Consider the following 17,452-nt stretch of genomic DNA (forward strand, 5'->3'; position numbering starts at 1 on the left):
ACATTATGTAAACGTTTCAAAAATCCGAATATATTTAAAAATTATTAAAACTCTAAAATGAAAATAATATAAAACATACACAATATATGACCAAATGCCAAAAATTGACATGAAAATTAGCTTGTTTTGGAAATTAGGATGGAGAATATGTGACTATTTAAAGATAAATTTTGACTATATTTGGATAGTTACTTGTGATTATTTGCCGATAAATTTTGGATATTTTAAAGTATTATCGATATTCTGAAGATAATATATATACTGTAGTTTATAATTATGATTCAGATATTTTTAGAGTACCTGAAATATTTTGGTTTGATCGAGGTTAGTTTCAACTAATAATATCTAATTTTTGATCAATTCAAATATTTTACTAGTTTCAATTCAGGTTTCGTATCAATTTTTGGATTAGATTTGGTTTAGTTCTTCAGATTTAAATATTTTACAAAGCCTAGTAGTACAGCTACTTTGCACATGTTTTTAACAGAAAATATCAAAAATAAATTATTAAAAAATAATAAATATTTTAGTAAAAATAAATAAAATAAGAGATTGCAAAGCAGATTTTTATTTCATAAAATGTGAGATATTGTTTGTATAAATATTGACCACTCATTAATATGCAACTGGTTTCTTTTTTTTTTTACAATTGGATTTAAAATTGGTTAAACTATTGGTAAGATTTAATCCGTATAAAATACCACGAAATAGAAATTGGAACAAGATGAGAAAAATATATATATATATATATATATTCGAATTCAACGATAAAGCAGAATAAAGAGAAACATAATATCTTTCTCTAGCAAAACTGAGACTCCAAAACAAGAATTCTGTTTTAACTCCAAAAGTAAACTGACAGAACTCAGATGATAGTAGCTTTAGATAATTCCGTAACAAAGCATCATAATCAGGAGTCAATCTCACATAAGCCTTCTTCGTTTCATCAGGCCTGCAAACAAAGCATTTCACTCACCTCATCATCCATGTTTTATATTATAAACCCATCTCTCTATAAAGAAATTTTTGCTTTCAAGAATGTGTGTACCTAATGAGGGTATTGAATTTCTTGGTCTGAATGTCATACATCTTCTTGACAGCATCTTTGATCTTCTTCTTGTCAGCACGAATGTCAACAATGAAAACCAAGGCCTTGTTGCCTTCGATCTTCTTCATTGCAGACTCTGTGGTGAGTGGGTACTTGAGGATTCCGGAGTGGTCCAACTTGTTCCTTGGAGTGGTACTGATGTGTGGGTATTTGGGGTCTCTAGCCTTTGTCAATGTCTTTGGCCTGTGGAATGTCACCTTCGTCCTGATCTTCTTCGCCTTCTTCTTAATGATTTTCCCTGATTTTACAGCTTTCACAGCGTTCAAGGCCTTGGCCTTTGGGTCAGCCTTCTTAGTGACATCAACTGCAACAACAACAACAACAATGAGAAATGGAGATTTGAATCAAATTAAAATTTGAGACCAAAAACTTGGGACATTTTTTTAACTACAGAAAACTCAATTATACATGTCTATAATTCAAAAATCAAACCATAAACCCAATGTGACTCACAAAGACAAGCAAAACTCATTTAAATGCAAATTATAGACGATTTTATTATCCATTTCAACAAAGATTTCTGCTAGTAACAGGATATATTCAACAGTTTACACAGCGCATTAAGCTTTCTCCCATTGCAAATCAATGTAAACGGTCCAATTAATACATTAATAATTTAATGTTTAGATGATGCAACAAACTTTATACTATGATAATAATAATAAAGTATAATAACATAGCGAGTTTTGTTTATGATAAAAATAATAGATCTAACACACTTTACTCCTAGCGGGATTACGAACAATAATTTAAGTTAATTTTTCAAGACTTATTCTTAGGTCCACCCCCTAAGTTCACCAACCAATAGGATTGTTTTATTTTATATTCGATATCTTTTAAAAAAAGAAACAAAATATTGTCAAATTATATTATGTTTTTAAAATTAAAAAGTAAAAAAAAAGTAATAATTACAAAAAAAAAATATTTTACGTCGTCAGCATAACATTAAACCCTAAACCCTAAATTCTAATCCCTAAACCCTTAATCCTAAACCCTAAACCCTTGAATAAACCCTAAACTCTAGGATAAATCCAAAACTCTAAATCAAAATCACTATACACTAAAACATTCAAGCGTTTAGGGTTTAGGGTTTTAGTGTTTTTTATTTAGAGTTTAGGATTTATCCAAGGGTTTAGGGTTTTCCCAAGGGTTTAGGGTTTTCCCAAGGGTTTAGGGTTTACCCAAGGGTTTAGGATTTATCCAAGGGTTTCGGGTTTATCCAAGGGTTTAGGGTTTAGGATTTAGGGTTTAGGGATTAGGATTTAGGGTTTAGTGTTTTGTTGAGAACATTAAAAATATATTTTTTTAATTCCTTTTTCTGTAACTATTATTTTTTTTTATTTTAAAAACATAATATAATTTGAGAATATTTTGTTTCCTTTTTTAAAAGATATCGAATTTGAAATAATAAAATGCTATTGGTTGGTGAACCTAGAGGTTCACACTAGGGAGTGAACCCAAGAATGACTCATTTTTCATTAGTCATATCAGTAAATTTAGAGAACATTTTCCTACGTGGCATTGAGCACATCTTATATATTAAAATAGAAGTCACAACCTTGATTCATGTGTGATTTTTTTAAAAATGGACCTAATGGACCTATTCATAAAAATTCATACTACATTTTAATTCAGACTAATAATAAATATAATTTTTAAAATATTTTAATCTAATATCTTTTCATTTTAAATATAAATATATTTATTTTAAAATTCTAACAAATCTGTTTAAAAAGATTTTTACAAGATCTTCATTTTCTAAATTATATTTAAATATTTTCACTAATTTTGAAATTAGTTTAAAATATTATTATACATTAATATATTCAGTTATATAAAATGAAAAATAAAAAAATCTATAATATTTTATTTATTATATAATCATAATCAATCATATTAAAATAAAATTATTATATTGAGCTAAATATAATAAAATTGTATTAAATTTATATATTTATATATTTTATTTTCGTAATTATAAAATATTTATGTTCAAAAATAAAATATAATATGTTGGTAAGATGGGTTAACATTATCAAACTATATAATACATGTATAAAAATTAACATGTATTTATTTAAAGTTAATAATATAAAATCTTTGTAACTACTTTAATCATAACTAAATTTCCACCCGCACAACCGTGCGGGTATATATTTTCACATTTATATATATAGATATTTGTTTTACATAATTATTATATATTTTTAATGTTATTCACATATTTAAATGTTTGTATAATTATGCCAAATATAATAATTTTATAGTTTTCATACTGTAAATTAAAATCATCACATATATATGTTGCTTATTAAATATTTTTCCTATTGAATTTGCATTTGATTGCTAAACTAAATTTTTTAATGCATGAAACAACATATATGAAAACAATTTTGTATTTAATTTATTATAATCATGATCCGTAATTTAAATCGCTAGATCTTTTTAGTAATTTTTTAATGTTTATTAATTTTATATAATAAATTACTGTATATTAAAAAGTTTAAGATAAGTTAAATTTTTATACATGTGTTATCTAGTTTACTAATATTAACCCGTTCAACCAACATATTATATTTTTAGCATAAATATTTTATATTTATAAAAATAAAATATGTTAACTTATCAATTTAAAATAATTTTATAATGTTCAATATAACATTTTTATTTTAAAATGATAGATATTATTATAAAATTGATAAAATAGGAAATAATTTTATTCTTTTAGTAATATTTCATTACTAATTACAAAACTAGTTGAAAATATTTATATTCAATTTATGACAATTAAGATCTTATTATAATCTTTTTCAAGAGATTTGTTAGAATTTTAATTTTTTTTTTTAAATTAAAAGATATTATGATTAAAGTAGTTAAAATATTATATATATTAGCATTAGTGATATACATTTAATATAAAATTTAAATGATGGTCCAAATAAAAATATCACTCATCAAAAAATCATGATTTTTATTTTATTACAAAACAAATTTGAAAAAAATTAAAATAGAAATAAATATTTACTTCTAACAACATCTTTAAAAATTATTAGTAAATGTATTTTTGAAATTAATTAATTTCATTTTATTTAAATTTTCGTATATAAACCAAAACTATATTCAATTTTAATTTCTAATTATATTTTATAATAATTTAAATTAAAACTAACTAATTTTTGAAAGTAAATTTAAAAAGATTCTAAGAAGATTTTAAAAAGATTTTGTTAGAACATTTTAAATATATTCATTTGTATTTCAAATAAAAAGATAAAGATATTAAAAGATATAATAATGAAATTATGTAAAATATGATTTTTTCTAGGAATGGTCCAAACTAAAAAAATCACACATGAAAAGAAGTCATGAATTCTGTTTTAATATATTAGATATATTTTCATCTTAAATATAATATATATTTATATATTATATTTTAAAAATTCTAATAAATCTGTGTAAAAATATTTAAACAATAACTTAATGTATTTTAAGTTATCGTTTAGAAATGAAAATAAATAAATTATATCCTATTCTATCTACTTTTATAGTCATGATCATGTTAAAATATAATTATTATACTAAAATAAATATGATAAAATTATATTCAATTGATAAATTTATTAATTTTATTTTCATAAATATAAACTATTTATTTAAAATATAATATGATGATAGAACATCTTAAAATTAACAAACTATATAATACATGTCTAAAAATTAACATATCTTACACTTTTATATATAGAATAATAAATTATCTAAAATGAATAAGCATAAAAATATTGGTAAAAAAAATCAGAGGATTTTGAAATACGGGTCAGAATTTAGCATAAATTAAAAACAAAATATTTTTTAAATATATTTTCTCATGAATATATTAATTTGCCTAATAACTAAATGCAAATACAGTAAAATAAATATATAATAAGAAGTGGCAAATACATAAGGTTTAAACAATTAATTAATTATAACATGTAAATTATAAAATTATTGTATTTAAAATAGTTATATAAAAATTTAAGTATATGATTAACATTAAAAATATATACCACTTATGTTCTAAAACAATAATTTATGTATAGAAAAGTGAAAACAAACACACGTGCGGTTGCACGTGTCAAAATCTAGTTTGAGTCATTAATACATGTCATACAAGGTTTTGAAAATCGTACCGGTTTTGACCGGTTGACTCATTTAGCAAGTTGCGTCTGGTTCGTTTCAAAACCCGGATTTGATAAAAACAGGAAAACTTGGTTCAAAATCAGTGATCCGGGTAGACATTAAAACCTGGGTTTTGATACATTTTACTATTTCCACTCATTTTTTGGTCGCCATTTAGAGCCTAAATAGGCTAATCCTTGATATTGATAATAAGTTAAGAATATTTAGGCTCTAAAAGGTGACTAAAGGAATGAATAGGAATAATAAAAATTTTATCATTTTTTTACAATTTATATAATTTACAAGGAATATTTGTTACCAGTAAATTTTTAATCATTGCTTACAATTTACACCATCTACAAATTACTACTTTTTTTAGAATGTAAAGAAAACGAAATGTCATTGTCTAGATAACACAATTGAATAAGTTTGAGATATTTTATCATTTTCCAACAGATTTTTTATTTAATTTGTCATGTTTTCATTTAATTCATTATGTAATCATGATTTATTTATTATTTATCTGTTTTATGATATTCTTTCTAGATATTAGCCATTAGACAATTTGACCAGTCTAATGACACTGGTGGGAACATTCAACTTATGCGGACACAGATTCACTCGACGCGATCAGCCTTGCATTCGGAAGTAGAAGTACTGCGATCGGTGATGGAGAATATGCTTCAACATTCGACATGTCAGAGCTTTGGAACAGACTGTAAGGAGCTGATTACAATGATTAAGGAACCCCATGCTTAGCCAAGCTTTGGGACGGAACTAGAGCGGATAGAGACGCTGAAGATAAGTTTTCCGGACTTCAACATCACTCATGTACCATGAGCGCACAACCAGATTTCTGATTTTTTAGTTAAGACTGCTATAACTTTCCATAGGGAGTTACATTTTATTGATTGTTCTTTTCCGGTATGGTTACCCAGACCACCTCAAGTTTAAGTAATAGAATGGTCAGTCAACCAGTACGCTGAGTCTATTCGGTCATGTTTTTTAAAACATTGACGTCATATTTAGATCCAATTAAATTATAACGTTTTTATCTAAACATGTTCTCAGTCGATAATATGATTGACGATACGTGATTCTACATATTTATATATTATTTTATTATTTTTCTAACTACTAATTGTATAATTTCCTTCATTCATTACCATGCTTACCCCTACCCTTCATGTTTGTTTTACTGAATTAAATTAAATAATTAAATAAATCATGTTCAAGTGGGGTTTATAAAATAGATTTAGGGAAACTGCCAAAATGATAAAAAAAAACTTATTTTTAAATGCAAAAGTATATCTCAAATTCAATCAAATGCAAAAGTAATCCAAAATGCTAGTAAAATTACAATCAACCTCTTATGAACAAACAAAAAACAATATGCATTTTTACGTATATTAATACCCCGGGATTTTTTTTTGTAGTTTTGTAGGTTTTCTATAAGAAGACTCCTTGGAAGTATTCTGTGAGAAGACTCATTGGAAGTCTTCTAAAGTAGTAGATTTTAAAAATAATTTATAAATTTTATAATAACTATTTTTATGGGGAAAAAAATAAAATCATGTAATTGTAAAAATTATTAAAAATAAAAATTAAGATCCATTAAATTTGAATTGTTTTCAACATAGATGTAGATTGAGTCATGAAAAAATTAAAATCATGTAATTATAAAAATTATTAAAAATATCTATTTTAAATGTTTTATCATCTTTGACATTCATTTTTCACTATTCATAACTATTTTATTAATTTTCTTTATCATAATAATTTAACATCATTTATTTTACATGTTAACCATAATAAATTCACAGGATTAAATGCAACTAGATCTTGACCTATGCACCCACACAGATGTTTGTTTTAATTGTATAGACAAATGAAATTCTTCACAACATAAAAATCTAATGGTTTCACAAACATACATATATATGCGCGTTTTGAGTATTTTTAATACATAAAATTTATGATAGATTGATGGTTTTTAATAGTCTGTATTTTTTATTGCTCATATTACGGTTTGATATAAAACCAATCAAAATGATATATTATATAACATATTCGTATATTAATAAATTATAGTAACCATTTTTGATGTATTTATTTATAGATTAAAGCACCTATAATTATGTTTATGTATATCAATAAATCCTTATTTGTTAACAAAGAAATAAATTTATCTTTCCAAAATAAAATAAAAAAGTATTTATTTTTTAATAAGATAGATAGATATGTCTCTAAATTTTTTTATATGCCAACTAAATTTCACTTCTATGTTTACTTTTAATGAAATTTTTTGATTGAAATTTATTTTTTGCATTCTTATACTTCAAAAATATAGGTGTTAATTATATTAATCATCAAATTATTTAACATATATTTGAAAATTAACTTTGTATTTTTAATAAAACATTTATAGTTTATATTTTGTTTGTGAAATGGAATAATAATTTACATATTAATTAATATGTAACATTTAAAATTTGTAGTCACATTTAGATAAATCTATTTAATTTTATTGTAAAACTTGGTTAACGAATAATTCGGTTAAAGAATAATCGTAGGTTTAGTAAATATATTAAGTTTGGTTAGAGAAATTCTACCAAAAATAAATGAAATGTGGTTAATTAATTAAGTTTTGTAAGTTTGGCTATAAAAGAATCTAAGAAAATAATGATTTGTGGTTAATTAATTCATATTTATTAATTAAGTGGCACAATTTGTAATTATTAAGATGGAAGAAGGGTTATTTTCAAAAGATGCTTCAGTTTTAGTAATATTGGTTGTTCCATTGACAAGAACTCAAATATATTTACAAAGAACTTTTTATTTGTTTACAGAATCAGATATGCTTGTATATTTAGGTATTTGTTCAGATAGGAATCAGTTCTTTCATGTATAAGAATTTTTTGGTTTAAAATTAGATTCTGTTTAAAAATACTATAAATTTATGGACAGAATTCGAGTCGGGTCCTCTTGAATTCGGATGAATTCAGTTATAATGTGGTAGAACCTAAAATTATCCAAATGACATATATATTTTATAAATGTCATCAAACAATTTATAAAAAAGGGTAAAACACAACATCTGCATTGGTGCATGGATCAAGCTCTAATTGTTTTTATTACAACACACGGGCTTTGAGACTCAGAGAGAAGAAAAAATGGGCAGGCCAGGTAATGTAGTTCCAGAGTCAAGAATGTATATATTTCCGGAGACATATCGAGAAGAGTCATGAATGAGATAACGAACAAGCGAGGTAAGCCCAGGATCCACGGTCTGTTGCACCTTTAACGGTATAATCCTATCGGCCACGTTCTTGAGCCACTCTTTTTGCATAAGACCTTGCGTGATCTCTGACTGAAGAAGCCCCGGTGCGATAGAGTTCACTCTTATGTTGTAAACACCTAACTCAATAGCCATCATCCTTGTCATGGTGTCAACACCGCCTTTGGAACAAGCATAGGCGACTCCACCGAAAAACATAACGCGGTTGAGACCGGCGATGGACGAGACGTTTATCACCGAGCCTCCGCGTTTTGCGTCCCTCATTAAACTGCAGACGTATTTGGATACTAACCAAACTCCGGTTAAGTTAGTTCTGAAGACTCTGTCCCACTCGTCTTCAGACAAGTCCAAACACGTCTTGACATTGCCTCTGATTCCAGCATTGTTGATCAACACATCTATCTTTCCAAAGATGTCCCAAGCTTGTTTGACCGCTTTCTGAATGGTGGCTGCGTCTGATGAAACGTCTAGCTCGAGAGGTGCGGCTAATATTATTCCGGTTGAACTTAAGCTGTTGATTTCAGAGCAGAGAGATTCAAGACGGTCGACGCGACGAGCTGCTGCGATAATCTTACAACCGGCTTTGCCAAGATCAAGACAGACCTCTCGTCCAATACCAGAAGAAGCTCCTGTCAGAAGAACCACTCTGTCTTTAAGCTCACACCATGGCTCTAGTTGCTTCAACACCTGCTTCTCTCCCATTGAAAAGAAAACAAACAAATTTGAGGATAAAATGGCAGAAACAGATGAAAGACAAATTCCGTGAGCTATATATATGATGAAGAAAATAACAAAAATTAAAAAAAAAAAAATTCAACATAAGATGAGATTTTATCATCAAGTTATTGTAAGGATATGTTTTCAAAAACTTATCCTGTAAATCTGCATTAAAATGGAGAGTGTGATGAGAAATGAGAGAGAGAGAAGATAATATATGTCACCGTCGTTTGATGATTGTTCATATTACTTTCTCTGGTGTGTGTTTAGCGAAGAAGGAGAAGGCCGTAACACATTTATAAAGACCTGGGGAAGGGAGGGGGAGATTGGTTAAGATGTACCATATATCTTTAATTTTAATGTTTTATCTATAATCATAAAAATCACTAATTCTGTTTCACCAAGTTTTGAAAGTTAAAGTAAAAAAGGTTTTAGTTGACCAAAAAAAAAAGTAAAAAGGTTTTAAAATATGGTTGTAGCAATCTTTTTTCTAAAGTATACGAAGATGATTTTTTAGTCCGTAGATAATTTTAGCTTTAACTTTTATCTAAAATATTTGAAAATACCAATTATACTTTATATCAATTTCTAAAGCTACATCCAAAAAATAGAAACGGCTGTAAAACCCTATTTCCTAAAACAATATTTAATAGGCCGTAGGAAAAATGCATTATTGCAGCAGATATAACTACGTCAAAATTTATACAACCAAATTTTTACAACACAAATTTAAAGATACATCTCAACCAATCAACCCACTACAAGAAAACGTAGCAGTAACAACGAAGATTTACGATAAATGATGTAGAGATACATCTCAACCAATCAACCTCACTATTTAGTAAACTATAGAGATAAATAATGATGTAGTTATAATTTTTATTTTTATTTTTTTCTCATTTAATTCTTATAGTTATATCATATACAGCTACATAAAAAAATTTAGAGACTAAATTTCACAATAAAACTTTATAATATATTTATGTAATTTGACTCCACGTAAATCTCTAAATTTTGTAATTTGACTCCAGGTAAATCTTTGACTAGTACCTAAAACTCCCTGTGTTTTTTTAGAAGTGTTATTTAAATATTTTTTTGTTACATCGTGCATGTTGCGATTGTGCGGCTTTCTGCTAGCTGGAGATATATCATTTTAAATTTTAATGTAACTTTTATTTACTTTTATTTTAATATTAACAGAAAACTGCATTGATTATATGAATTTTTTTTTTTTGTTAGTCAAATATGTGTATTAATAAAAAAAAAAATATGTATATATCTATATATATATATATATATCAGTCATTTTATTAATCCATGTGAAAAATATTAAAGTGACAATTTTTAAGAAATATAAAGAGTAATGGGAGCCCAAGAGTAAGGGGGGTAAATTCAACTTAGAGTTTTAGGTGATTTGTATTAAAATGACAAATCTACTATTACTCAAACATGAATTTTAAAACTCATTTAAAATCAATTGAAAATATTTTTTTTTTTTTTGGCTCAACTTCAACTGATTCATTCACCCATAAACTTGGTACAAGACATTTTGACACACAATGTTTCTACCACATATACAACACTGCATCGTAGCAACACTCTGGAACACTCACTAGGTGAAAACTCACTTGGATCCAGCGCAGCCTAGAGTACAATGCTGTATTTTTTAACCACAGTGAGATGAGAGAGCTCCACGACTCGAAGCAAACCATCTCTTAAACCACCTAATTAGACCTCATGATACAGAAAATATTTTAAATTGTAGAGTTTTAAAGTTTTCAGGTGATTTTAGGGTGTTTGGGTGGAGTTTCATAGTTAAAAAAAAAAAATTAAAATCCAAATCCCATGGTTTTAGGTTATATTCAAGAGTGGTTTAACAAAAATCACATAAATCTCTATAATTTATTGAAATCATCTAAAACTCCATTAAAAGTTAAATCACCTTATTAAATCACCAGGTTTTAAGTTTTAGGTTATATTCAATCACATTTGAGGTGATTTAACTTTGGGGTTTTTGCCAAAACTAACCTACAACTTGATTTTAATCCCAAACCTATACCCAAACTTGAATCAAATGCAAAACTAACCTAAAAGCCTAGTGAAATTACAGCTCAGCCCCTTGTGACCAAACAAAAAAACAGAAGCCATTTTTACGAATATAGCCCCAGTAAATCGTCTGAGTTGTCTGAGATGTTGGAAGTCGTCTGGACGACTGAAGTGTAAGTCGTCTGGTACCAGTTTATTTTAAAAATAATTTATAAATCTTGTAAAAAATTATTTTGATGCGTAAAAAATAAAAATCAAGTAATTATAAACAATTTTAACTGATATAAATTAAGATATGATAAAATTGATTTGTTTTGAAGATAGATGAGTGGAAGTAGTGAATCATGAAATACTTTGGTTTAGGAGTTTGGCAAACATATGTTGTAGTATTGTATGTATTGTTAGGGTTAGATTTTGGAAACCTAAAATGTTTTTTTCAAAAATTAGTTTTCACCTATATGTGTTTATTTATGTGTATAGTAAACACTTTTCAAGTTTGATTTGGTTTTATGAAGTGTTTAATTAGATAATTAAGTTTAGGGGTTATGTTTAGGGTGTGGACGACTTATATTTCAGTCGTCTGTTGAATAATTTACCCGGACGACGTATATTTCAGTCGTCCAGACGACTTACTTGTAAGTCGTCTGGAAAGTCTTCTATTTTAGTTTCCCACTAAAAATATTTAATTTCCCGCTAAAAATATTAAACTCTTCTGGACGACTTACATGTAAGTCGTCTGTTTTAATTTCTTCACCAGACGACTGAAATGTAAGTCGTCCAGGAAGTCGTCTGAGTCAAAAATATTTAATCTAATTGGATTTTTTGTCTCCCTATATAAAGAAAAATTTACACATTCTCTCTCCTCCTCTCAAATGGCTGCAACAAAAATGTAATGTTCATCATTCTAAAACTCTCCAACCTCTCTCTAATCTCTTTGACTTGAAAACACCAAACTTTATATGAATTTTTCAGTTTTGTCTCATGTATTTCTTACTAATCTATCTCTTTTGCAGGTTTTTAATCAAATGGTACTCATCTTCCACTAATTTAGAGGTAGATCTATTAATTTTAGATATGTATTTTTGTGTGTTCTATAAATGTAGATTTATCTAATCTTCCACTCATTTTCTCTATTTTTAAGTCATTTGAACGTTTTTGGATATGCAGGTTTTTCAGATCTGGATTTGATGTGCAGGTTTTTCAGATCTGGAAGACTTCTGGGACGACTTACCTGTTAGTCGTCTGGAAGTCATCTGGAAGTCGTCTGGACTTCTTGGAAGTCTTCTGACAAAGTCATCTGGACTTCCAGGAAGTCGTCTGGACTTCCAGGAAGTCGTCTGGACTTCTAGGAAGTCGTCTGGACTTATAGAAAGTCGTCTGGATTTTTCTGAGCGTTTTGGTAAGTTCTTATGTCTGATTTTTCTTCATTTGGTAACTTCTTGTTGTATAAAGTTCTTACTTTTTTCCCAAACTAAAACTCTCCAAACCCACTCTAATCTCTTTGACTTGAAAACACCAAACTTTATATGAATTTTTCAATTTTGTCTCATGTCTTTGTTACTAATCTATTTTTTTTTTTGCAGGTTTTTAATTAGATGGTACTCATCTTCCACTAATTTAAAGGTAGATCTATTATTTTTAGATATGTATTTTTGTGTGTTCTGTAAAGGTAGATTTATCTAATCTTCCACTCATTTTTTCTGTTTTTAAGCCATTTGAACGTTTTTGAATATGCAGGTTTTTCAGATCTGGATTTAATATGCAGGTTTTTCAGATCTGGAAGACTTCTGGGACGACTTACTTGTTAGTCGTCTGGAAGTCGTCTGGAAGTCGTCTGGAAGTCGTCTGGACTTCCTAAAAGTCGTCTGGACTTCCTAAAAGTCGTCTGGACTTCCTGTAAAGTCGTCTGGAAGTCGTCTGAACTTCCTAAAAGTCTTCTGGCAAAGTCGTCTGAACTTTCTGGAAGTCGTCTGGACTTCTTAGAAGTCGTCTGGACTTCTTAAAAGTTGTCTGGTCTTGTCTACTCAAGTGGAATCCAAGCTTGTTTTTGTAGATGAATGATCTATAATAGTTTTGTTTGTAGTCTGTTTTGTGAATTGCATGTATACTCTTTTAGTTGTGAATTTTTTGTAAAATCAGTAATAATGTTTTCCAAGATGTATTAAATGTGCTAACAATGTGTTTACACATTTACAAATCAATGAAATAATAGATTTCAGTAGCCTTTTTCTTATCTTTGGATCTCTCATATGCAATAATAAACTCCAATGGCCTTTTTCTCATCTTAATAAACAAGAATGTTGGTAAGAGATGAAAACAAACAATAGTAACTAGTCAAAGCATATCATATTTTTTATAAGTTTGCATTGAAAAACTTAGTCAAATTTAGTAAAACTAAGGGAGAGAACATATTTTGTAAATATGAGTTTTACATATCTTGAAGTTACTTATCACTCTTAAAAATACAAGTTATTCAAAAACTAACGTAGAAGACTTAAAAACTAGTGGAGAAGACGCGGACGACTTCAATCTAAGTTGTCTAGGCGACTAAACTATATGTTGTCTGGTCAACGCAGAGGTTATTTTTGCAATTGACTTTGAAATCTGTTATTTCGGACGACTGAAAGTTAAGTCGTCTACTATTGTTTGGTTAAAAAAAAACTCCAAAAAAGCTAGACGACTTACATTTCAGTCGTCAGAGGTTAGTTTTGCATTTGACTGGATTATTTCAGAAGTTTGACTTTTTTGACGACTTACATTTCAGTCATCTAGTGAAAATTAAAATAATAATATTTTTTTAAAAGTAGACGACTTACAGTTAAGTCGTCATAGGTTAGTTTTGCAATTGAAAAAAAAAACTTCAAGATTTAATTATATACAGACGACTTATAATTCAGTCGTCCACAAGACGACTGAAATGTAAGTCGTCCAGGATTTACGAGGTTTGACCAGAATCTCGGAAAAAAATCCTGGACGACTTACAATTAAGTCGTCTGGTGGACGACTGAATTATAAGTCGTCTGTGTATAATTAAATCTTGAAGTTTTATTTTCAATTGCAAAACTAACCTATGACTACTTAATTGTAAGTCGTTTACTTTAAAAAAAATATTATTATTTTAATTTTCGCCTGACGACTGAAATGTAAGTCGTCTGGGGAAGTCAAACTTCTGAAATTATCCAGTCAAATGCAAAACTAACCTATGACGACTGAAATGTAAGTCGTCTAGGTTCTTTGGAATTTTTTTTGAAACCAAACAATAGTAGACGACTTAACTTTCAGTCGTCTCAGATTACAGATTTCAAAGTCAATTGCAAAAATAACCTCTGCATTGACCAGACGACTTCCAGGTAAGTCGTCTACAGCCAGACGACTGAAAGGTAAGTCGTCTACAGCCAGACGACTTCCCAAGTAAGTCGTCTGACGAACAGATCTGGAAAAAAACTCGATGTCATACCTTAAATTGGTGAGATAAGTTCCTTAGCATACATAAGGCTTCTCCAAGCACACAGAATCACAAACGGAAGTCACCCACCCATAATCGTTAGCTTCTATGACTCTATGAACCATAAAAATTTTAGAATCAAAATCTTTTGTTTTTTTAGCTCATTGTGGAGAGAAAGTGAGAGATATGTTGTGTTTAGTTCACAAGAATGGAAAAAGAAGAAGGGTAAATCGATTTTGGGAGCATTAAGAGCTTCAAATTGGTTGTTCATGGTGGTTGTGGTATTGATGACAATGACAATCTTGTAATTACTTGAAGATGATGAGGGTGAGAGAGTAAAAATGTCATTTTCGAAAAAAAAAAAAAAAAAAAATTGATGGCATTTTCGTAAATTATATGAACTTGTGGGGTGAATAGGACAAAACCAATTTTCAAAAAAAAAGGAGGTTAGTTTTGTGTTTGACTTTAAGTTGTAGGTCAATTTTGCAAAAATCCCTTTAACTTTTAACAGAATTTTAGATGATTTCGAAAAGTTACAGAGATTTATGTGATTTTTGTTAAACCACTCTAGAATATAACATAAAACCATGGAATTTGGGTTTTGATTTTTTTTTTAACTAAAAAAACTCCACCCAAACACCCTATAATCACCTCAAAACTTTAAAACTCCTCAACTTCAAATATTTTCAATAACAGTAGATTTTAGAGTACTCTACGAAATATTAAGTTCAATGACACTTGATTTTAAATAAGTTTTTAAAATTCATGTTTGAATAACAGAGAATTTATCATTTTAATACAAATCACCTAAAACTAAAACTTTCTATGAATACTATACACCCCCTAAATAATTTTTGTAATCACGAGTTCCGCATGGACGATGTCATGATAGTGACATGGAATATTTGAGTGATCTTTACTTATTTTGAGTGGGCTCCACAAGGCCACGTTTTTAAATTAAAGCTATAACATTACGTAGCTGCAGGTCTGGAACAAATCGGATATCCGGATAATTTTAAGGTATGCAGATCTGGATCCTTATTCGGTGGATCCATAATTTTACTATCTTTATCTAGATTCGGGACTTTCCTTCTAAAAATTGTAATATCCGGTGGATATCCGGATCCGGATTTGGATCCTTAAAATAAATAAAAAATAATATTAATATATATAAAAAATATTAACAACAATTTTAAAATAAAAAATATATATAATGTCTTTATTTATTTTTAAGTATAATATTACAAAATTTACATAAAATTTATATATACTAAAAATGAAAATATATTAAATAAAATTAATTTTTATATATAGATATTACTATTTTGAAATATTTATTAATAAAACTTACGGATCCGGATATCCGGATTTAAAAATTAAGATATCCAGAACCAGATCCGGCTTTGACGGATCTAACATTTTACTATTCGGATCCGGATTCGGCCCCTCCGGATATCCGAATTTTCGGGCTGGATCCGTATCGAATCGAATCCGGATCTCAGATAAAAGTTTCAGGCCTACGTAGCTGTATATTACTAATAATATACATAAAATCCTATCTATTTTATTAAAAGAAAAAGAAAAGTAACCTTTGAAACTAATTTTAGTTTTATGTGAGATATTACAAAATATACTATTTAAATTTGTAATTTTTGTATTATTTCATTAACGATACTTTTGTAATCAAATGTTAGACTAGAAAATATGAAATTAAAATTAAAAAATAAATATTAGGTTATTAAGATTTCCCAATTCTGATTCAAAGGAATGTATTTAATAAATTATACAATAAATATTTATTAATCACTAAAAATTTTAAACGGCCATGTAACAGTCTTCATACGACCCATCTGCTTTTTTTTTATCAAAGGAGTCATCTGCTAACAACCTTTTCATGATCCTAATACCATACAATCATATTTAATTAATACTAGATTATGCTCAGCTCGATGGTGTGAATATTATTTTAAATTAATTAACTAAATTTTCTAAATTAATCGAATGTTGTTTACTGTTAAAAGAAAATTTAGTTGTAGAATATTTATTTTATGTGGTTCAATTAACATTATTATAATTATTTTGTGTAATATATGTTGCTAATAAATTGGTTGATACTATAATCAGTTTAATTTGTTGTTTATTATTAGTGTTAAGCATTAATCTTTGGATATAATATATTTTGAATATTTTTATAATTATTTTTGTTATTATATTTATCATACAATATAGTTATTTTCAATGTATGATGTTTATATATATATGAGAAATTGCCAAAAAAAAAAACTATTGTAACATTCCGAGTGTTGATATATGGAAAGACTTAAGATGATTGATTTGGCTATCTATGTCACCGAAATTGACTTACTTTTTCCGTCATACATCCTTTTAGAACTCTAGAGTTAAGTGTGCATAAGCTAAAGTAGTGGAAGGATGTGTGATCCATTGGGAAGTGATTCACGATATCGTGTGAGTGAGGTCAAAGCACGCAGAAAGGTCATGTGGTAATTGCATGGTCAGTAAACAAGATTTTCAGGCCATGGAAAATTAACGCACCGCCTGTCAGATGGAATGAGACCATGGGCCGAGTAAATGGGAGTGGGTGGTCTATTAGCCACGAATGGTCAAAACGTTACAACTACGTTCATAATACTGTTTTTTATGTTTACCTTAACCATTTTTA

The 17,452-nt window shown here is 28.0% G+C and overlaps 2 protein-coding genes across 2 annotated transcripts; both read right to left on the reverse strand.

Moving 5' to 3' along the window:
• Positions 1-903: 903 nt before the first annotated feature.
• On the reverse strand, positions 904-1,449 carry LOC106447933 (60S ribosomal protein L23a-2-like; the record flags this gene model as incomplete). Its single annotated transcript, XM_048778903.1, has 1 exon — positions 904-1,449. A coding segment is annotated over one exon (417 nt), but the record flags the coding sequence as incomplete, so codon positions are not given.
• Positions 1,450-6,984: 5,535 nt separating this feature from the next.
• LOC106449214 (3-oxoacyl-[acyl-carrier-protein] reductase FabG-like) lies at positions 6,985-9,535 on the reverse strand. The gene is made up of 2 exons (XM_022718790.2): positions 9,506-9,535; positions 6,985-9,254 (listed from the first exon to the last, which is right to left on the reverse strand). Exons 1-2 carry the CDS (start codon positions 9,524-9,526, stop codon positions 8,424-8,426), a joined length of 852 nt encoding a protein of 283 aa, XP_022574511.1. The 5' UTR covers positions 9,527-9,535; the 3' UTR covers positions 6,985-8,423.
• Positions 9,536-17,452: the final 7,917 nt, after the last annotated feature.

Source organism: Brassica napus, chromosome A4 (genome assembly GCF_020379485.1).
Source record: "Brassica napus cultivar Da-Ae chromosome A4, Da-Ae, whole genome shotgun sequence".
NCBI classification, from domain to species: Eukaryota; Viridiplantae; Streptophyta; class Magnoliopsida; order Brassicales; family Brassicaceae; genus Brassica; species Brassica napus.